Below are 23,664 nucleotides of genomic sequence, written 5' to 3' on the forward strand. Positions count from 1 at the left end.
TAGAATATCCAAGAGTTGTAGTTGATAAAAGAAGTGACATATTGCCAGTAATAAGCTTATGATAACTTGTTATATTTGGATGGTCAGGCTGAAGTGTTACATCTGAGAATCATTTGTATTTCATATACATGTTTGTTAGGGTAATTCTCATAAGTTTTATACAGCACTTAAAGAAACAAACAGCTTCGATGTTTTTTTGTGTTTTACTAGTCGTATCAAGGATTTAATACCATTGTCATTCCTCATCTAGTTAATAAATGTTTTGTTATTTTTGTGTTCCAAAGCCTCTTATTATGTTGTATGTTCATCTGTCTTCAAATCAAGTGTTTTGTGACATAAGTAGAGATTTACTGTCTGGTCTACTGTTGGCATTTTGTCAGTAATGTTATTGTTTTAGTATTCTGTTTATTTTTTTTCACATCTTTTATGGTATAGAATATTCAGACTTTACTTCCGTTTTATATTTTTTTTACCACTACTATTGTAGGAATACCAACTAGTCTACGGTCAGTTCCAAACGTTTTTGGTTAGTCACTTCATTGTTCTAATATTTGTGCATGGCTTTTCACATCTTAGGTGATATAGAATATTCAGCCTTGATTTTACTTCCTTTAGAAAATATTTCTATTGCTACTATTGCTATTGTTGGGATTGTTTTCTGTTTTATTGTCATGTTTGTACAGGATGATGAGACAAAACAGCAGCAAGATTCCCAAGAGTTTGAGAAAGAAACCAGGTATGATCCATCAGTTGATTTGGATTATGTGGAGTTATCGGCTATGCCAGTGGGTAACAAAGACACTTTACAAAGACTGAAGGGACGTCCAGCAAAAGAAATAGCTGACATCTTTGACGAGACAGAACATCCAAAGAAGGAACTTGGTGAAAATTTTTCTTCGGGTGTCTTGAAAGATAATGCCACTCAACTTAAAGAAAGTAACGTAACTGCCAACCAAGAAATGGACCCTCCTGATAAGAATGGCTGTAGCCCAGTGGAAAACCAAGAGGTTGCTGACAGTGCTTTAACTTCATCCTCAGACACAACTAATAACCAGCCTGTGCCAACCAGATCACAAGGAGAGTCTGTTAAAGTTGAAATTCACGTGACAGTCAACACCAGCTCCCCTTACAGCCCCAACCCTGGAACTCTAGCTGACTTGAAGAAGCAACGTGCTGAAGTTCGACATCGTAACAGCCTCACGCTTTCACAGCAGGATGTGCCAAACACGTCCGTGGAGCACAATGGCCATCAGTTTATAGCCACTTATTCTTATGATCCGGTGGGATCTCGGCAGAGTTCTCTACGCAGATATCGTAGCAACCCTTCAGAAATAGTCGGTGAGCCTAACCGTCGTGGGTGTTGCGTGTTAATGTGACGTATTTAACATTGGCTTGCTTCAGTGTATAGGTTATCCTGTAAGATAACTCGATATTTTTACATAAGAAACAAAAAGGAGAAACAACCCTATATTTGTTTGGTTTATTGTTTAACAAAAGAAATTACATCTGTTACTCAATGGTCATTAGTCTTAACAAGAGATCGGTACAAGGTAAAACACATTTGTTACACAGTTTTTATTTTTAATTACTATAAACAGAAGCAAGTCACAACACAAGTCATGCTAGTCCTTTATCTCATTGGATCAGTTGCAGTGAAAGGAATCTTATGTGGGTTTAGGCATAAAATTTCTAAAGAATATGCTATATATCTGTGTGTCAGCTACTGGGTTGCATGTCATTGCTATTTGAATAATATTTATGGAACTTTGTTTCGTATTTTATATTTCTAACTAAGATGGTTTCCAGATCATTAAATGCTTACTTTTGAAAAATATTTTTCAGATTAATTTATTTTTATTATTTTCACCACTAGCATAATCATAAAGGGTAAATATTTAATGCCAGAAAACATTCCAGCTACTAATACATAAATATATACATTATAGAGACACGAGTCTCTGTAAATATGCATTTTTATATCAGTGTTTCATATTTGTTTTTTTACTATCACAGATTTCACATTTATCAGTCCAGTCTACAAACAGTTAAGTGAACCCTCTATAATTTATACAATGTTACTGACAGACCACAGGGATATTTACTGAAAATTGTGTGTTCCAGTTAATGAAAGGTTTTTTTTTATGAAATATAACTGGTTTTTGTTCTTTAAGAAGACTTATCTAACTGAAGTTGTGAATAACCAACTGATGGTTAACAAACTAATTATGACACGTGTTGTTTTGTGTGTATGTTTGTGCATTCTTTATTATACGTTGTAAAAAATGTGTACATACATTACTGGTAACTTCATAGGTTTATAATGGTTATTACTGTCTTAATAGTAAAAAGTGTACAATTACAGGGTGGTAATTATTACTTCTTCACATGCAGGAGGGAGTAATTTTTCTTTACGTTCAGTTTACTGATGTTTTATGAAATGCAAACAATGTGTCCATTTCTACAGTTCCATAGTTCACCATTTCAGAACAGACTGAGAGCTATATTGGTGCTTTAGTAAAAAAAATAGTTTATTTTTTAGTCACAACTTGTACACCATAGATCTTAAGATCAGAAGACCTATGGTTGTATCAAATAACTCTGTGAGGTTTTCCTCACATAAAGAGAAATTGTTGCATACTTTTAAGTTGACTCATGGCAGTTCTGTTGGTGTTTTTTCAGTCAATGGATGAATTATTCTTTATGTGATGTAGTTTTTATATAATTTTCACTGTGGTATTGCATGAGACCTCACAATCATGGTGATTTTGGTAATGCATTTAAAATAATATCAAATGTTTATATAAGGATGTCTCTCTAGTTTTGTGCTAAAGATACATTTCTTAAGGGAAAATTTCCTGTTAATTTGTTTGATTATATATAAATCATTCATAATGAGTTTATATATCAGCAGTTGGAACACAAACATAGAGCAAACTTATAACAGGCTAATACGAAAAATCAAAGTATGATATTCTAGTAAAACCAAGTCACCTGTAGTTACCATCTTGCAGAATCGTAAGAATAAATTTATTGTTAGGAAAAAAAAATAGAATGAAACTTATGGTTATCTCTTCTGACTGGCCATCAAATTTGCTTCTTATATTACAATCAAACGAACATTTGTGAAATACGTTTATTAAAGAATAAACGAAGAGAAAGGCAAATAACAGATTAAAATAGTTGGTCTGATAAAATATTTTGTAGCAATTCTCGAAAAGTAATTTTAAAACTTGGAGTTGGTGACATCCCAAAATAAATATTAAATGGTACATATGTAGATTATAACCTTTACATGAGTTGTTATTTAAACTTATTTTACTGCAGTGTACTACAGGAGTGTTTTTAATCTATTCAACTTTCTGAATCTCATGCATTTTAATAAATAATTCAGTTTCATTCAATGCTTTTATTGTTACTAATTCTGAAAGCATTATATATGTACTTTTACACTTTGTATAGTGTTCTAAAGAGATTAGCGTTAGAATTTTCCTAAACATTCCACTTACCTAAAATTTAGAACTTTCTAGAATTATTTTCATTGATTTTATTAAGTGTTTAAAATTGTAGTTGTGATTGTTTTAACTTTGTTTAGTACTTGTTAGCACATATAGTGAGGAATACTATACAAAAAAGTTAAGAGATGTTTCTATGGCAACTACAAACAAAATGTCTATCTTGATATGTAACTTATTGAACACTTTTACTGAGAACATTTATGTAATAAATGACAACTGTTGACCAGTTTTACGTTTCTTTCAACTTCCTTTTTTAACTTTCCTTGTCCATACATGGAGATTTTCACTTGTGTAAGTAGAGAATTAGAAATTCCTAAACTAAATAATCCATGGAAATGACACATCTGACATACTTTCTAAACCTTGGTCTTTCTCTTCAGTTTTAAGAAGCTTCTGTTTACTAAACGTGGGTAAAAAACTTTTGGGTGATAGACTCCAAGTCGAGGAACCAGTGAGTTTAAACTAGCATGAAGTAGAGAATTGTACAGAAAATCAACATAAATCTGATATTTTCTCAAACTTTAATCGACAGACTGTTGTATTTCTTTATTTTAAAATTTGTTTCAACAAAAGAAGGAGCTCGCTCTGAGCAGAATTGTGGTTTATACATGCAAAAACGGCTCATTTGGGTTGATAAAATATTTTACGTAGAAGAGCGAACAACGTTTTGACCTTCGGTCATCGTCAGGTTCACAAAGAAAGAAAGAGGTAACTGACTGTCGTAATGTAGAGGGTGTGTGCTTAGATGTTTGAATATATAATTTTATATTATTTATTTTATTATATTTAATATAGATAGAAAGGCGTTCCTTTATATTGGTTTATTTTGGGTTTAAGTTGTTGTATAAGTAAGGCTTCTTTAATTTTGCGTTTGTTTATGTTTGTTTCTTTATTTAGTATTTGAGCGTTTTCTATGGTAATGTTGTGTTTATTTGACTTGCACACAACAGAAAAGACATCACGGCAAGCCGTTGACTAACCTCATAATTAACCGATCCGACCGACAATTAAACACAGATGAGATATATCTACTTAACAAAGGACTCAACTTTGCAATAGCACCTAGGTACATTCCAACCATAGAAATCAAAACATGTTTAGAAGATCTAGCCAGGAGACTTGTGATACTTTCTACAGAAAACAAAAACAAAGAAACAACCAAAAAACAACCAACAGAAAGAAGACAACTTATACAATTTTATTGACATCCAACAGCCAAACTTCCCAGGTAAAATTAAAAATTTATATTTTCCAGAAACACCTAAAAACAACATCTTAAACGATTTTTTTCAAAGAATTTTTTTACAAAACAATCTTACAAAAAGAGACATTAATTCCATTAAAAACCTAAAACAAGACAAAAACATAAAAATTCTAAAAGCAGATAAAGGAAACACTGTAGTCATAATGAACACGAATGAATACACACAAAAAATGAAGAACATCCTATCAGACACGAACAAATTTAAACCAATACACACAAATCCAACAAAGACACACGAGACGCAACTAAACAAATTACTACTAAAAATGAAAAAAAGCCAATTTCACAAACACTTTATTCCTACCTACGTAAAACCAACTCACGCACATCACAAATATACGGCATCCCCAAACCTTATAAACCAGATTGTCCACATATGAATCGTTTAATTACAATCTTGGTAAATATATAGCATGGGCATTCTTCAAATATGTAACATCAGCCAGCTCATTCATCAAATTTTAATTTAAAGTCTAATCTAAATCAACTTAATCATAAAGCCTTAATTGCCAGTTTCGGTGTTATATTCCTCTTTACAGAAGTTCCAACCACTGAAGCCTGCAAGATAGCCTTAGAACTCTATATCCGAGACCCTAACCAAACTATAGACATTCCCAGCAACCAATTAGCAACCCTCATAGAATTCACCACGATAAAGACAAACTTCATGTTCAACAACCACAACTATATACAAACAAATGGCCTAAGCATGGGCAACCCAGTATCACCAGTTCTAGCTAATATTTTTATGACAAGTTGAAACACAAGCAATTAACACAGCATTACATCCACCACTATGCTGGTACGGATATGTAGACTACACAATTGCGGGATTCATGTCTACAGAACACACACTTAATTTTTTCAATCACATTAACTCTATACATCCCAACATTAACTTCACATGTGAACAAGAAGAAAGCAATCAAATATCATTTCTTAACCTCAAAATTACAAGAATCGACACACAATTGAAAACAGAAATCCACCGAAAAATCACCCATACTGGACTATACATTCCTTGGGACTCAGCACATGAAACAAAACAAAACCTCAACACACTAAGAAACCAAATAAACACAGCCATAAAACTATGCTCACCAGATAAAATTAACGATGAATTAGACAAAATAAAACAATACTTCATCAACATCAATAAGTTTCCTCCACAAACCGTAGAAAACATTATATGCACACACCTAGACAGAAAGCAAAATCAACCAACAAAAGTAAATAATCACGAAACCATATACTGCTGTATACCATATATTCCCGACATCAGCAGACAAATAACCAATATATGACATTCCAGTTAATACCAAATTTATTCAAAAACCAGTCACAAAACTGAGGTCTATACTATGTAAAAACTACACTGACAAACACCACACCAACATTATTTATAAAATACAATGTGATAACTGCCACGACTTCTATATTTGAGAAACAAGTAGGAAAATGGAAACCAGATTTAAAGAACACAAAAAGTCACCTTCACACGTTTTTGAACACTGCAAGTCAAATAAACACAACATAACCATAGAGAACACTCAAATACTAAATAAACAAACATAAACAAACACAAAATTAAAGAAGCCTTACTTATACAACAACTCAAGCCCGAAATAAACCAATACAAAGGAACGCCTTTATACCAATATTAATATAATAAAATAAATAAAATTATATATTCAAACATCTAAGCACGCCCTCTACATTCCGACACTCAGTTACACAACCCCTTCCAAACATGTGGTCAGCTTCCGGTCAGTTACCTCTTTCTTTCTTTGTGAACCTGACGATGACTGAAGAAGTTCGAAACGTTGTTCGCTCTTCTATGTAAAATATTTTCTCAACCCAAACGAGCTGTTTTCACATATATATTTCTCTATAAGTGGGTTTTCTCAACATCACTGAAAATTGTGGTCTGTACAAACTTTGTATTTGCCCCTCCATGCCCCTGTAAAATTGATAAGAACTTCTAATTGCAATGTTGCTTTTGACAAACATCCCTCCACCCCAAGGGTTAGCCCTAGAAAAAGAGTGACTAGTATATCATTAAAAATAAAACATGAACCTAAAACACAGTTTAATGTGGTTTGTAAATCAATCATCCTTTGATAGCTGTTTGTATAACTGATAAAAACTGTTTTACTCACCAGTCTGACACCATCAAAATTTTTGGTTCAGGTGACTTTAGCCTTAAAAACTTGTTAGCCCTGAAGACACTTGTTGAATCCAAGTTAACACACTCATGAAACAATATATAAACATCTAATGAATATGGGGAAACACCATAAGGTGATTGTGTGCCCCATAAACTCTCCCCCGTGTGAATGTTACTTCAGCTTTTCTAGTGCATAATGTGAAAGAACCAGTTTTAGACAGAAATGTCACGACTGATGAAAGATGGATTGTCTATCACAATATCAAATGCCAAAAACAAGCTGTGACGTCCAAACGTGGATGCCATCTGGAGAAAGTGATGCTGTGAATTTGGGGAAATTCGTATCTAAGTCCTGAACACAGACATCTTTAGTTAGTAACTGGACCATTTAAATCAAGTTTTTCATCAGAAAGAGAAAAGTGTCTTTCTTCTTCACAACGATGCATGTCTCCATGTTGAACATTTGATGCAACATAAAATTATGGAGTTGAACTGGGTTGCGAAGTTCACCACAACCTACCATATTCTCCAGATATGGCACCCTCAGACTACCATCATTTTCGCTTTCTGCAGCACCGTCTTAATGGAAAAACATGTAAATGTGGAAGGTGTTTGTTTCAAAACCAAGTGATGTCTTTAACAACCTGAACAAAACCACCATTTCTTGTCTTAACAACACATAAAGTACACAGATGGATCACATTTCACCTACCTGATGGTTGAAGAGAGGATGAAACCTTTGTTCATAACTGTTAATCTTTTTGTTTACAAGCAGTAGAACAGTAACTGATCCATTACCTGGAAGAAACAATTACATTCAGCTGTAGAAAGAATTTATGTGTAACATTAAAAACAAACTTGGATTTTCTAGAGAGCAGATGTGAACTTCATAGTGAAAAACAAAACATTAAAAGCTTATCAAAACTAATATCTCATATTAGACATTAGAAAAACAAATTCTAAGTTATAAAAATCTATTAACAACACAAAGAAAAACAGTTCACAGTTGGTGTTATTTTTATCAAGAAAAATTTACAAGTTAATGTATAATGGAAATGTTTGTAACAAATTTCTTAACCCGTGGACAGATAATACAATGTTATTTTAACAACATATCATAAAATACTAATACTTCTTGTCTTATCTTCCAGGTACTGACACAACTACATATATTGCTTCACCCTGGTCAACTGTCATTTCTTGTCCCTTTTGACTGACATGTACTGATGTACCACCTAGAGACAAACACTGATTCACCCACATTTTATAATTTTGTTACACTCATTATGGTGCACAACCTTAAAACTTTAACCAACACTAAAAGAAATACTTCCAAATTTAACAAGATAAGGCAGTTAACAACTGTTAAACCCAATCAGTTGTCTTAGAATGTTACTAATACATTCTTGCAATAGTAACATGAAAAACTCTCCCATTCTGGAAGTACTAATAACCTAGCTAAATACATGTATATGAAAACAACAGCACATTTGAAACAAACTGTGTATATTAAAAGTAATGTGGTGTACAGTGAAAACAACCCACACTACAAACTGTGTGTATATTAAAAGTACTGTGGTGTACAGTGAAAACAACCCACACTACAAACTGTGTGTATATTAAAAGTCATGTGGTGTACAGTGAAAACAACCCACGCTATAAACTGTGTGTATATTAAAAGTGATGTGGTGTACAGTGAAAACAACCCACTACAAACTGCTACAAACTGTGTGTATATTAAACGTAATGTGGTGTACAGTGAAAACAACCCACACTACAAACTGTGTGTATATTAAAAGTCATGTAGTGTACAGTGAAAACAACCCACACTACAAACTGTGTGTATATTAAACGTAATGTGGTGTACAGTGAAAACAACCCACACTACAAACTGTGTGTATATTAAAAGTACTGTGGTGTACAGTGAAAACAACCCACACTATAAACTGTGTATATTAAAAGTCATGTAGTGTACAGTGAAAACAACCCACACTACAAACTGTGTGTATATTAAACGTAATGTGGTGTACAGTGAAAACAACCCACACTACAAACTGTGTGTATATTAAAAGTCATGTAGTGTACAGTGAAAACAACCCACACTACAAACTGTGTGTATATTAAAAGTACTGTGGTGTACAGTGAAAACAACCCACGCTACAAACTGTGTGTATATTAAAAGTAATGTGGTGTACAGTGAAAACAACCCACACTACAAACTGTGTGTATATTAAAAGTAATGTGGTGTACAGTGAAAACAACCCACACTACAAACTGTGTGTATATTAAAAGTACTGTGGTGTACAGTGAAAACAACCCACACTACAAACTGTGTGTATATTAAAAGTAATGTGGTGTACAGTGAAAACAACCCACACTACAAACTGTGTGTATATTAAAAGTACTGTGGTGTACAGTGAAAACAACCCACACTACAAACTGTGTGTATATTAAAAGTACTGTGGTGTACAGTGAAAACAACCCACGCTACAAACTGTATATTAAACGTAATGTGGTGTACAGTGAAAACAACCCACGCTACAAACTGTGTGTATATTAAAAGTAATGTGGTGTACAGTGAAAACAACCCACACTATAAACTGTGTGTATATTAAAAGTCATGTGGTGTACAGTGAAAACAACCCACACTACAAACTGTGTGTATATTAAAAGTAATGTGGTGTACAGTGAAAACAACCCACACTACAAACTGTGTGTATATTAAACATAATGTGGTGTACAGTGAAAACAACCCACACTACAAACTGTGTGTATATTAAAAGTAATGTGGTGTACAGTGAAAACAACCCACACTATAAACTGTGTGTATATTAAAAGTAATGTGGTGTACAGTGAAAACAACCCACACTACAAACTGTGTGTATATTAAAAGTCATGTGGTGTACAGTGAAAACAACCCACACTATAAACTGTGTGTATATTAAAAGTCATGTGGTGTACAGTGAAAACAACCCACGCTACAAACTGTGTATATTAAACGTAATGTGGTGTACAGTGAAAACAACCCACAAACTGTGTGTACAAACTGTGTGTATATTAAAACAACCCACACTAAGTAATGTGGTGTACAGTGAAAACAACCCACACTATAAACTGTGTGTATATTAAAAGTAATGTGGTGTATTAAAAAAGTATGTGGTGTACAGTGAAAACAACCCACACTACAAACTGTGTGTATATTAAACATAATGTGGTGTACAGTGAAAACAACCCACACTACAAACTGTGTGTATATTAAAAGTAATGTGGTGTACAGTGAAAACAACCCACACTATAAACTGTCTGTATATTAAAAGTAATGTGGTGTACAGTGAAAACAACCCACACTACAAACTGTGTGTATTAAAAGTAATGTGGTGTACAGTGAAAACAACCCACACTACAAACTGTGTATATTAAAAGTGATAGCAGTTTTATATTTCTGTAGCTCAGACTGTGGTAATCTAAATAATTCCATATTTTCAGTGAAAGGTCTCTAATGGATTCTCACTTTACATATGAAATATCAAGACAGTCTATTAACAAAAAAGAACAAGGTATCAAATGTCCAGTTTTGATTGACTTACCAAGTTTTCTCCATGTCATTTTCTACTTTCATACCTCTATGTCATACAAACTGTTCCTATTATCACATTACCTCTCTGACATACAAACTGTTCCTATTATCACATTACCTCTCTGACATATAAAATAACTTTCATTTTAAGATTAATAATACTTTTGTGTATCAGAAAAAATTCAAATTTCACACACAAAATCCTTGCTGTGTCCAGATAGTTTTATCAAATGTTTCTTGAGAAAAACTTATATTTTGACTAATAAATCTCTGTATAGGTTCAGTCAATTTGATTTTGTAACTGTCATAAAAAATTGTCTTTTTCTTGGTAGAATAACGAAAGCTTATAAAACAAGAACAAATGTTTAGACTAAATAACTATCATAACATTACACATTTATATATATCAATTATATTCACCTTTCAGCTGTGTCTGGCTAACAATACTGAAGTTACAATGATACAGTTCACATGTACTCACGTTATTGTATCCAATAACATTAAGGTGACCTTTAGTTGAAACAAGTTGGCCTGTGTTGTGTGTGTTTTAGTCCAGTATTCAGTGCCACACAATTGTTATCAAATGAATACATGTATGAGTTATTCAGTAACATTAAGGTGACCTTTAGTTTATACAAGTTGGCCTGTGTTGTGTGTGTTTTAGTCCAGTATTCAGTATCACACAATTATTATCAAATGTATACATGTACGAGTTATTAATATTTACAAACAGGGTCTTAAACTTAATTTTCATAAAACATAGAACAGAATATAAAGTACACAATGAATTCTTCTAGTTACAACCTTTGTACTCTTTGTTGTTTGTCTGAGTTAGCTAAGCCTTAAGATGTTTTGCACATGGAGGATGTGAAATATTTTTGTTTAGGTTTTACATGAATAACAAGAAATCATTAATTACTTCACGGATTACATAGAATTTAATTATAATTTATCAAGTTAATAATTAATCTGTATTTGAAACTAAACAGACTGAAGATGGAACTTACCAGCTCAAAGGTTTATCTTGAAAGAAAGAAAAGACATTGTTATATATGAAAATAGCTGAGAAAATCACTAAGAGGACATTCTGAGTTTCTAATTGGTTATTCACACATCAAGAGGACATTCTGAGTTTCTAATTGGTTATTCGCACATCAAGAGGACATTCTGAGTTTCTAATTGGTTATTCACACATCATATGCAAGTAAGTACATATAAGGGACCATCTTCAAAAATAGAAAGAGGTGAATAGTGGCCACTGTGTTTAAATAAAATTTTGAATACAAATCAACAAATGTAATGACCTGTGACCCATCTGGAAAGTGCAAAATTACATAACAGATTATATCTAAACAAATACAACATTAACATCAATTAAACACTGCCAGGTAAGTTTGAAAACAAGACACTTTTTATTGTTACCTGTACAAGTTGTAGAGAACATTGTAAACCAATTGATTATTAAGTCCATCTATTAAACTATTAACACATATCATTAACTGTACAACACTTATGATCTGGTATAATTTAAATTGTATTAACTTAATGTCATCACAAGATACATTTTTTCTGTTGTTCCTACAGATGTTTACCTGAAGTTCATTCATCTGTTACAATTCTTTTCCCATGTTCCTGTTCAGTGTGAACAGTACCAGTTATAGACTTTGTTACAAATGACCAACACCAGGTGGAACATGTGTAAACTGTCAAGTACTTCCATACACACTTGATTATGGAAGAGGTTACTTTAACAGTTTGTCAAACATCTGAAACCAACAATATAATGAACAATCAATAGTTATTATTTATATCACATCTGAATGTACATAGATTGAGATTTTGATAAACAGAAAACCTTTTGTTACAAACTACATAAGGAGAAATTTTGTAAGTTAGTTGAAGAAATGTCACAAACTTACAGACAACAATTGTATAAAACATTGAATGACATCTCAAAGGTTTAGAATGCCATTAAATGTGTTGAAATGTTCAGATAAACATCTAGTCCTTATGAACAAGTAATAATTTGAACAAGTCCTGATGAAGCTGTAATAACAAAATAGCAACTGTAATAAGTATTCTTACATTATTTATAAATATTTTAACATGTTTATTTAACCAGGGTTTTATCAAGCTGTTTAAACTTCAAAGTTATTATAACAGCTTACACTATCCTGAGTAAAATACATATCCAGGTTTACACTGGTACATTGAATTTCCTAAGTTATCCATGTAATTCAACATAAATCAAACAGAACCAACTCAACATACAAGTACTGCATGTAACAAGCTGATTAGTGAGTCTTATCCTGAATGTTTCCTTTGGTGAAACATGTTGTCCAGTAAGGATGACACTGTCCATCTTGGACAGTCTGACAAGATGGAGAAGACAGACTGTTCTACTGTTACTGAACAGAACACCTAAGGTAGACAATAAACACTTATAAAGACACGAACAACAGTTACTGTATAATGTTTTGTTCAACTGATTTTCTATTAACCTTGAACTAAGTTCTAAGTCATTAAAAGATAACGATTCTTACACTGTAGTGTTGATTGTGTTCTCAATACAGGTAAGAACATTACAGAACATACAAAACCAACACATTTCAACTCATCACAGTTGACAATAAGAAACATCTATTCAACACAAGCACACACACAGTTCATGGTACCTTTTTACACTGTACCAATTAACAAGTTTTAATAAAAGGACCACAAGTGTCATGAGTTCTCAAGTTCATGTTAAGAACTGTTCACTTACTACAACTATATAAACAGTTCTGTGTCTATCCACATATGGCTATAAGATGTTTTTTTTTCATAACGTTCTTGTTAAGAACTGTTCACTTACTATAACTACATAAACAGTTCTGTGTCTACCCACATATGGTTATAAGATGGGTTTTTTTCATAACATTCTTGTTAAGAACTGTTCACTTACTACAACTATATAAACAGTTCTGTGTCTATCCACATATGGCTATAAGATGGTTTTTTTCATAACGTTCTTGTTAAGAACTGTTCACTTACTATAACTATATAAACAGTTCTGTCTCTATCCAGATATGGCTGTAAGATGTTTTTTCATAACTCCTGCTACCATAAAGAATAGAACTTTCTTCAAGTAATTCATATGATTTTTAACATTTTCTGAAATGTACTTGAATATATAGAAATCTCTCTTCTACCAACTGTATGTATATCCACATGGGTCATGTTCAGTGTTTAGCATGTCAGACCCCACAGTGAACAGTTTGGGTTGTGACACTGTTCAGTAGTGTGAACTTATATATGCTTTCCTAAACAATACTGTAGTTCTGAATCATAACTGTAAATTTGTAAACATATTGTGCAAATACTCTTGAAATATAAAGTAAAATTTCATAACTGAAAAATAATTTATCTCCATAATTTAAGAATTTCTTTGTGTTCAGAGTACAACTGATATTTACTAAAATAAAAAAAAAACTCAACAACAAGCAGAACTCACTGGTATTAAGACATTACTTTATCAAACTAACTCATAAGGCAAGAACATCCATTACTGACTAACAATATATGTTATAACTCAACTGAAAACAATCATCTACATTATAAAAATATTAATTTATTTACCAGCTTTTAAAAATAAAAAGCTCTGGCTATCATGGAAAGAATACTTCAATATTTTTACTCTAGCTTTTAAAAATAAAATCCACCAGGTGTATGACAGTTCATTATTTGTTTAGGAACTTTTTAGAAATAAAATCCACCAGGTGTATGACATAGTTCGTTATTTGTTTAGCAACATTTTAGAAATAAAATCCACCAGGTGTATGACATAGTTCATTATTTGTTTAGCAACATTTTAGAAATAAAATCCACCAGGTGTATGACATAGTTCATTATTTGTTTAGCAACATTTTAGAAATAAAATCCACCAGGTGTATGACAGTTCATTATTTGTTTAGCAACATTTTAGAAATAAAATCCACCAGGTGTATGACAGTTCATTATTTGTTTAGCAACATTTTAGAAATAAAATCCACCAGGTGTATGACAGTTCATTATTTGTTTAGCAACATTTTAGAAATAAAATCCACCAGGTGTATGACATAGTTCATTATTTGTTTACAACATTTTAGAAATAAAATCCACCAGGTGTATGACATAGTTCATTATTTGTTTAGCAACATTTTAGAAATAAAATCCACCAGGTGTATGACATAGTTCATTATTTGTTTAGCAACATTTTAGAAATAAAATCCACCAGGTGTATGACATAGTTCGCTATTTGTTTAGCAACATTTTAGAAAGAAATTCCACCAGGTGTATGACATAGTTCGTTATTTGTTTAGCAACATTTTAGAAATAAAATCCACCAGGTGTATGACAGTTCATTATTTGTTTAGCAACATTTTAGAAATAAAATCCACCAGGTGTATGACAGTTCATTATTTGTTTAGCAACATTTTAGAAAGAAAATCCACCAGGTATATGACACAGTTCATTATTTGTTTAGCAACATTTTAGAATTAAAATCTACCAGGTGTATGACATAGTTCATTATTTGTTTAGCAACATTTTAGAAATAAAATCCACCAGGTGTATGTCATAGTTCATTATTTGTTTAGCACAGTTTAGAAATAAAATCCACCAGGTGTATGACATAGTTCATTATTTGTTTAGCAACATTTTAGAAATAAAATCCACCAGGTGTATGACATAGTTCATTATTTGTTTAGCAACATTTTAGAAATAAAATCCACCAGGTATATGACACAGTTCATTATTTGTTTAGCAACATTTTAGAAATAAAATCCACCAGGTGTATGACATAGTTCATTATTTGTTTAGCAACATTTTAGAAATAAAATCCACCAGGTATATGACAAAGAATAGTTCAAAATCTGTGTGTTATATTTTAAAATTGGAAACAGTAAGTATATTCAATGCAAAAAACAGTTTATTTTTACGAATCAATGTTTAAAAATAAAAACCAGAAGGTATATTGCAAACTATTAACAGTGAAAAGCAGGTAGAATGGATGTTATCAATCAGAATTATTTGAACTTTTGACTGGTACATGTTCAGATGTGTACAACATTCAGTGTACCTGCCTTTTAATGAACCAGATTATATTGTATTATCTTGCGTTTATGTTTCTATAAACACTGATATTTTTCTATTCTGGCTGCACTTTTAACATTAAATATTTCACTCAAGTATCTGAATTTGTTTGACGTTAAGCACAAAGCAACACAAGAGGATATCTGTGCTCTGTTCACCACAGGTATTGAAACCATAACTAATCCAGTTAACAACCTAAAGGTTACAAGACCCCAAACATTAGATCAAAATACATCTTGTTCCTAGCACTATAAATACATTTTCTTTATCCCAACAGTTATCCAATGGAGACTGAGTCATTATAAGTACGTACATAGAACAGGTATCAATCTGTCTGATGTCTTAATGTTACAATGAACTAACTAAAACACTTTTAATGAGTTTTGGTAGGTGAACTCAGGAGGACCCCCGAGAGACTTGTAACAGCTGGATAAGGAATGTAGTAAATGATTCAAGTTTCACAGCTGTTCAACGTTTTACTATGTGAAACTGGTGAAATAAAAAAACAATCCAAAAACACTTATTTCTGTGCCTATTAAAGGTCTTTTTCTAAGCTTCATAACCAGTAGACCTACAGGTCAAACTATGCACTACAAAACAGAACAACACCCAAGGTGCAAGAAATCTGTGATGATGAGAAAACCCACTTGTAGAGAACCAGACGATGACTGAAGAAAGTCGAAATGTCGTTCGCTTCTCTACATAAAATATTTTCTTGACCCATACCAGCCGTGTTTACCTATATAAGGTTCAAGAAAATTTACTACATTACATAAAACAAAGTTAAAAACAAGGTTTGTTTTTCGAACTTCACGCAAAGCTACACGAGGGCTATCTGTGCTATCTGCCCCTAATTTTGCAGTGAAAGACTAGAGGGAAGGTAGCTAGTCATTACCACCAACTGTTGGGCTACTCTTTTAACAATGAATAGTGGGATTGACTGTTACATTATAATCCCCCACAGCTGAAAGAACGAGCATGTTTGGTGTGATGGAGATTCAAACCTGCAACCCTCAGATTACGAGTCAAGCGGCTTAACCACCTGGCCATGCTGGGCCAACAAGGTTTGTAAAGTCAACTTAAGACAAAAATGAAATTTCTGTAAACCTAATATTTTGAATAGTTATACCACGAAATTAAAACTTCAATATTCATCACCATTTTATAAATGTGGACATTAGCACCGGTCTGCTAGCCCTTTGAACCCTGGTCTGTTATTTCTTTAAACACGTTTTTCTTGGGAAGTTCTTCTGAGTCAAATCCAACACAGAAGTTTCCATCTATAGCACACATGACAAGAACATCTTTATTCGAGAAAGAAGGAAAAACATCTAAGAGAAAAACTATAGTAAGAAACACACAATACTTGTATAAACCTAACTACATATAATCTAACACAGATCTATATTGTAAAACACAACAGACTACAAGTTCACTCTGCATTCAGTGGGTTCATTACTTGTTCACTTCTAACACAAGTTAAAACATAAACACTTACAATACAAATGTATACCATAAAGTTAAAGAACTACAAATACAGATGATTCTATACTTTACATTATACAAGATACCTCGATCATATCAACTCTGTCATTATTGGATCAGTCCCATGGACCTAACTTAATCCATTTTATGTTTGTTATAGTTTTCACACTAACTTTTAATACATTGTGTATCTTCATAAACTTTGTTAGAAATTTAGTAAATATTACATGTCATTTGAATATAAAGTTATTTAAATGTACTATTTTTACACAAAACATTGTCTGTGAATATACTGAATCTTTAACTAGTCCAAGTACAAAGTGAATTCCAAATTCCATTTGTGTAAACTGTAAAACCTCCTAAATAAACCTTTTATTCACTAAAACTTTGTGTATGTTATCTTCCTTATCTCATATCTGGTTTGGTTAATTTGACAGACCTCGTAACCACCATAAAAATTAGAAAATAGATATAAATTGTTTTTTCATTCAAGAATGACTATAGATTATAACACTAAACCACAAATGTTTATTCTAAATACCTTAAATGTCATAACATTATACATGTATTTATTAGTTTCACTGACCTTTCAACTTTCAACCTCGTCTAACTAATGTAAATTTGTACATGGGCACATGCAGCTTTATGTTACCATATCCACGTGTAAAACTGGTATTTACATAGAGGAACGGCCTTAGCTTTGTTCTAATACGTCGGTATCTTGTAGAATATAATCAAATTTAAATAAACTCTTATTATGTAAAGATATTAAGATATAACTCCGTGACCTTTCCACTTGAATATTACACTTTAAATTAGGTCAAGGTATAAACTTTGTCACATATATCTTACGGTAAATAACAATAGAAAATGTTACTACAAGAGTTATTTTTATTTATTTGAATCAAACATGTATATCACTGATTTTAATATTATCTTAGCATTTTTAAATTTTTTGTATGTACATGTGTAGCACCAGCACATCAATCATGAACGCACATCTCGTTCAGAACCAATAAAAATTTACGACTGACCAGAATAAAAAATAATGCGTTAATATAGGACAAACAGGATTTTAGTTTTATGTACAGAAATCATAGAAACAAACCTAAAAAGGTTATAACATAATTGTACAGATTACTGATGGGACCACATCTGGAGAACTGTGTTCAGTCTGGGCTACTTACCTTAGAAAGGACATAAAATTGTTGTAAAGGGTATAAAGAAAGGGCCACTAGGATGGTATCTGGAATGGACAGTTGTTATGTGATGACATATAGATCTCTAACCTTGTTGTCTCTGGACAAAAGAGTTTGAGTGAATTTGAATGCTGTATTATTAAGGGAATTGATAGTTTGATGCACTGTCTTTTTTGGTATATTATTTTGACAACTGTAAGCCTACGAAACAAATTTCATTGTCAAAGTACCAGTCATCTTCAGCTAAAACAGCTCTATTCTTCTAAAATGATAGTTGGTCTTTGACGCAAGTAATCCTCGGATGTGGTCATGCAGTTCATTTTAAGTTAAACTGTTTTGCTACAACCTTGGTCAGTTAGACCGACTTTGTAACCCCAAATTCATCTTTATAGTTTCCATACTATAACTTCTAATATTCTTTGTGTACCTTTATAAAATTTAAAGCATTCAATAATCATCAAGTGTAATTTGTAGACAAAATTTGAATTTTTAATGAAGTATTTTCACTAAAATTTCAGCATGAATATACTGAATGAAACCTGACTGCTCTGAGTGCAAAATGATGTAAGATAAAAACACTTTGTTATTAAAAAAAAACCTCAAAATGTTTCCTACAAAATTTCCTAAGTAAAGAGGTTGATCAAATTCACTAGCCTTATAACCTTCAAAACAAACTTTGAAATAAATCTAAATAACCTTTTTTCTTTCTTTCTAGAATAACATCAAATGGTAACGTGAAATGTCATTTATCTTCAATATGATGATGAGAAATCCACTTGATATAAAAATGCATCTCAGAACAGCCAGTATGGGTATTAACACTTTTATTGATAAGGAGAGAACTATGAACAGATGCTACATGCTGTTTGTACAGTTATTTAACAAACTTGCCCAGTATCTGATTCTAGTCTCACCATCTATTAAAACTGCATCTGTGAGTTAACGTCTGATAAGAAATAAACAGTATTGGAATCATGAGACCACTATTATAAAACTTTATGTTCTTTAATTTAAAGTTACTTTATCAACAAAAGTGTTAATACCCATACCAACTGTTCTGAGATACATTATAGATCTATTTATACATACACTTTATTGTCCTTTAAATTGTGAATTAATTAATATTTCTGTCATAAAATAAATAAATCACCAGATGAACTTGGAGCTCAACTTACATGATGTACAGACTATTTGCAAGAATTATACATTTAACAATAACAAATAATACACATACAAACATGAAATACGGTACTCACCAGGGTTTTTGCTGTCAACTGGTGCTCACACTACTACTACATTTTTATACTGATATGACCACACTGAATATTTCTTGTCATCTAAATAATGTAAAAAAAAAACAGATTAATAACAAACAAAAAGTAGACAATGCCACATAATTATCACAATTTTTCTAGATTTCTAAAAATACAACAAGACTTGTTAAACATTCATTTAATCTCTTCAATGTCCTTCTCATTGGGATTATTAGCTACATTTTTATGTTATATTTGTAAACCATGGTTAGAAAATAGTTTCAGTTTTGAATGTAACTCACAAAAAGTAAAACCTTGTGACATACAAATGTATGTGACAAAAGCTGGGGCTTGATAAATATTAGAATGATAAGGGCTAGCTTGAGTTTTTTAATGTTTAATTTTGTAGATAGGATGCCCTTGATGAAATAAAAGGCCCACTGTTGTTTGTAAAATACAATACATTTTGGGACTTATTCATATACTTTTCAAGCTTTTTCTTAAACCTGTTTAAATTACTGTCTATGTAACATCTGAAGGCAACCCATTCCAAAAGGTCAACCCACCCTGCTATAGTCCTACTGTTCTCACTGTTAAATATGAAAGTCATTATTCATCAACACCATGAATTATCTTTATAACATTAAACATTTCAATCAGTTCTCCCTAGTTCTTCTTTCAAGAGAGAAAAGTTTGAGAGATTTCAACCTCTCTTTATATGACAACCCCTCCACCCCACACACCCTTCCCTGAACCCTTTCAATTTAACATCTTTCTCAAGGTAAGGGTCTCAAGACTAAACACAGTATTCCAAATGTGACCTGACCAGTGGCCTGTATAATGATGACATTATAACCTATTTAGACTTGTATTTAATATTTCTGTAAATACAACCCAGAATCCTATTTGCCCTACCATTAACATCACACAACTTGGATGGGTTTAGAGACTGATCATTCATTACACCAAGATCTCTTTACTTCATAACATGGTTAATGTTATTCCCATCCAAATTATAATTATGATAACCCACATACACTGCCTTACATTTATTGTAATTAAAATCCATCTGTCTTTTATCTGTCCAACTCACTAAATGATCTAAATCATTTTGTAAACTAGCAGAATTCTCTTCACAGTTGGTAACACTCAGGACCTTAATTTAATCTAAATATTTAACAATATCTTTGTCATTGATGTAAATAAAAAACAGGCAAAGGTCCTAAAACTGAGCCCTGAGACTGAACTCCATCTGTAAACACTGTTTTCTTCCATTCAGCCACTTTTCTAATTCATTAACTTGTTCCCCACACTTAGAAGGGTTGTTTTCAAGCCTTTTACATGACAACTTTCTGAAAATCCAGATACATTAAACCCTACATAAGCAGTAACCTTTTCAAATGATGTTAAAATAAACATCTTTTCTGATGTCCTAATTTAATGTTTAACCATATTTCTTTATCTTCTATAATATTCTAAATATACTGTCACACCAATAATTTAAATGTATTAAACTTTATCTCTTGAACTCTGTGGTTTCTTTACTTAACCATTTTCTTTCTGTAAGGAACAAGTTTATCTTAAACAGTTCCCACATCTGATCCGTGTCTATAAATAACTCAGTTAAATCCACAACAGATAATCCTTGTCACATCCGTTGAAAATTTGTAACCAAACCATCATCATTTCTTATCTCTGAATACAGCAAATCACTGAACTTAATACAACAGTGATCACCAGCACTCAGGTTATTTTACCCTGTTGATAATTTCTATATTTAAAGTAGTATTACTTTTAGTCGGTTCCTTGAGTAACAGGTGAAGAAAACCATATTGAACTGTTTCCAAAACACATTTGTCCCTCATGGTTTGAAATTATATACTTCGTATTTCAGCATCACAAACATCTAATATGAACCAGTGCTGCTTTCAACATACCATGTGATTCACTAATATGTATTTAGATGTGTTCTTGTAATACTGACTTTCAAATTAAAAAATTAACTCATATATAATATTAAAATTTTAATTATAATCTATAGTTAGATTTGAAACTTAAATTCATAAAATAGTTCAATAAATTTTTGAATGCAAGTCAACAAATATGATGACATGGCCTTTCCCCCCTGGCCAGTTAAATAAAGGGTTAACAGCCTAAGGAAACAAGTGAACTTTTATCCTATATGAATGTACATCATCCATTCCAAAAAACTCCAACCAGCCTATCTCCTCATCTTTACATAGTAACCTAATCCTGGTATTTAGCTCTACTTGTAAATTTATCCTAACAGGTAACTCTGGGAATTATCCCTGACAATATAAACTTATGGTCTCTTATTTCAAATGTCTTTATCAACCCCAGTACTTATTAATTAGCTCTTCTAACCTACTTTTACCTACATCATTAGCCCCCTATATGCCCCTCTAATGTCATATGTTTTTACCCCTAAAAAGCACCAGTGCACAATGATCAATTCCTTATACTAGAAATTAATATTATATTGAAAGGTAAATGTTTACAACTGTACTATAAATATAACAGTTTTCATCAATATTAAAACACTAATCACTAGGTAGTAACCCACTACAGAAACTAGAAGTTTAAACTTAAGGGTTACTACTTAATCTTACTGAAAATATAAAATATTATGAGATTTCATCAAACTAATTACTACCTTTTACAGAGAGAACAACTAAAGTTCATTAATCTCTTTCAAAATCTTCAAATGTTTCTGTTGACATCTTAGATTTGGTACTATTAACATAATTTTGTTTTAAATATCAATAAATAAAGTCTTTCTCTGTTTTGACTAGACCTGAAGAGTGAAAAAGAGTAGTGAAAAAATATACATATTCCGTTATACCTCTATGCCTGTATTACTTAAAATCAAATTCAAACCAATCATTTTTCCGAGTTCTGACACTTAAAATTAACTTCTGTTGACAGCAAGCTATATACTTAGAAGTTGGAGCAAAACAACATTAAAATGCTAATAAATATAGGTAATCAAGTACATTACTCTTAAGCTCTACCTTATAAAGGTAAAATAAAATGAAAGATTCATTGTGTAACCTCACTGTTATTAACCACAGCTTTAGGGCTTAAACCTAGTACATCACAAGGTTTGATCAGCTCAGATGTACGTTAGTCCTAAATCAATGCACTAAATTATCAATATCTATGCAAAGTAGCCTTCAATAAAAGATAAGATCATAATAATAAAACTAGATACTTTACATATTTCAACCCAAGATGTTAATGTACGTATTATAAAATATATAAAGTACTGTACTGATAAGATTCCTTCCATGAACTCTTAAGTGAACTACAAATTACAATATTCAATCAACTCTCGAGTTCATCCTTCGATATTAATTACAGGCTCTTAGCCTGAAACTGGAAAAGTACGCCTATAGTATAGAGTAAATACCCAATAAATTCACCAATGTTAAAATAGAATTATTCGTGATAAACGTCTAAATGAAGCAAACTGTAATAAATTATCAATAAATAATATCAAAAATGTTTTTGCAATTACATCATAACGTAATTGAAGGCCTTACAATCATACTTCCACTGCTATAAATCTACTATTCGTATGCCACCTAGAAAATAAAAATATATTTTTATATACTTTTATTTTTCAAAACTATATTTAGATATAGTTTGAAACAAAATTACAATTCTGTTAAACTTCCTTTTTATATACTGATAGAGTTACTACTTAATTGTTATTTAACATTAGTTTCATTAAATAACTACCAAATATAAAATAATCTGGACCAAATACACGCAAAAGATAATTTTAGTATTCTTGTTAAATTTCAATTATAATTTAGGAAAAACATTAATAACCGAAACTATACAGTTAATATTTGACAGTAAAAAAGTTTCTCTTATATAGCTCCCTAGTGGCTCTCTCACAAATTTGGAGGCTTGTAACACTGAAAATCGTTGCAAGATTACTGTGAGGAGTAAAGACCGTCCTAAATTTTACGTTTCCTAACCAAAAGTGTATTGTGCGACATGGTATTTCACAAGAAAATGAGTTTTCGATACAAGCACAAAAGAGGTACAAAGCCATGCAAAAAC

The 23,664-nt window shown here is 31.8% G+C and overlaps 1 protein-coding gene and 1 long non-coding RNA gene across 19 annotated transcripts in view; one reads left to right on the forward strand and one right to left on the reverse strand.

The window, feature by feature from the left end:
* Positions 1-3,741, forward strand: part of LOC143222031 (protein phosphatase 1 regulatory subunit 16A-like) — a 68,440-nt gene extending 64,699 nt beyond the window's left edge. For all 4 annotated transcript variants that reach the window (XM_076447857.1, XM_076447864.1, XM_076447863.1 and 1 more), the window contains exon 11: positions 684-3,741. In XM_076447857.1, coding sequence (XP_076303972.1) covers positions 684-1,376 — 693 coding nt within the window. In that variant the 3' untranslated portion in view covers positions 1,377-3,741. The remainder of the gene's footprint in view (positions 1-683) is intronic.
* LOC143222045 (uncharacterized) lies at positions 1,278-23,179 on the reverse strand. 15 transcript variants are annotated; one of them, XR_013011976.1, is made up of 8 exons: positions 23,144-23,179; positions 19,576-19,656; positions 17,707-17,840; positions 16,794-16,915; positions 12,795-12,944; positions 12,116-12,289; positions 7,659-7,744; positions 1,466-3,977 (listed from the first exon to the last, which is right to left on the reverse strand). It is a non-coding gene; the product is annotated as an uncharacterized LOC143222045 (long non-coding RNA). The 15 variants fall into 15 exon arrangements; XR_013011960.1 differs by having other exon boundaries at positions 23,111-23,179; XR_013011985.1 differs by having other exon boundaries at positions 23,136-23,149.
* Between the last annotated feature and the right edge of the window lie 485 nt (positions 23,180-23,664).

This window comes from Tachypleus tridentatus, chromosome 1 (genome assembly GCF_004210375.1).
Source record: "Tachypleus tridentatus isolate NWPU-2018 chromosome 1, ASM421037v1, whole genome shotgun sequence".
NCBI lineage: Eukaryota > Metazoa > Arthropoda > Merostomata > Xiphosura > Limulidae > Tachypleus > Tachypleus tridentatus.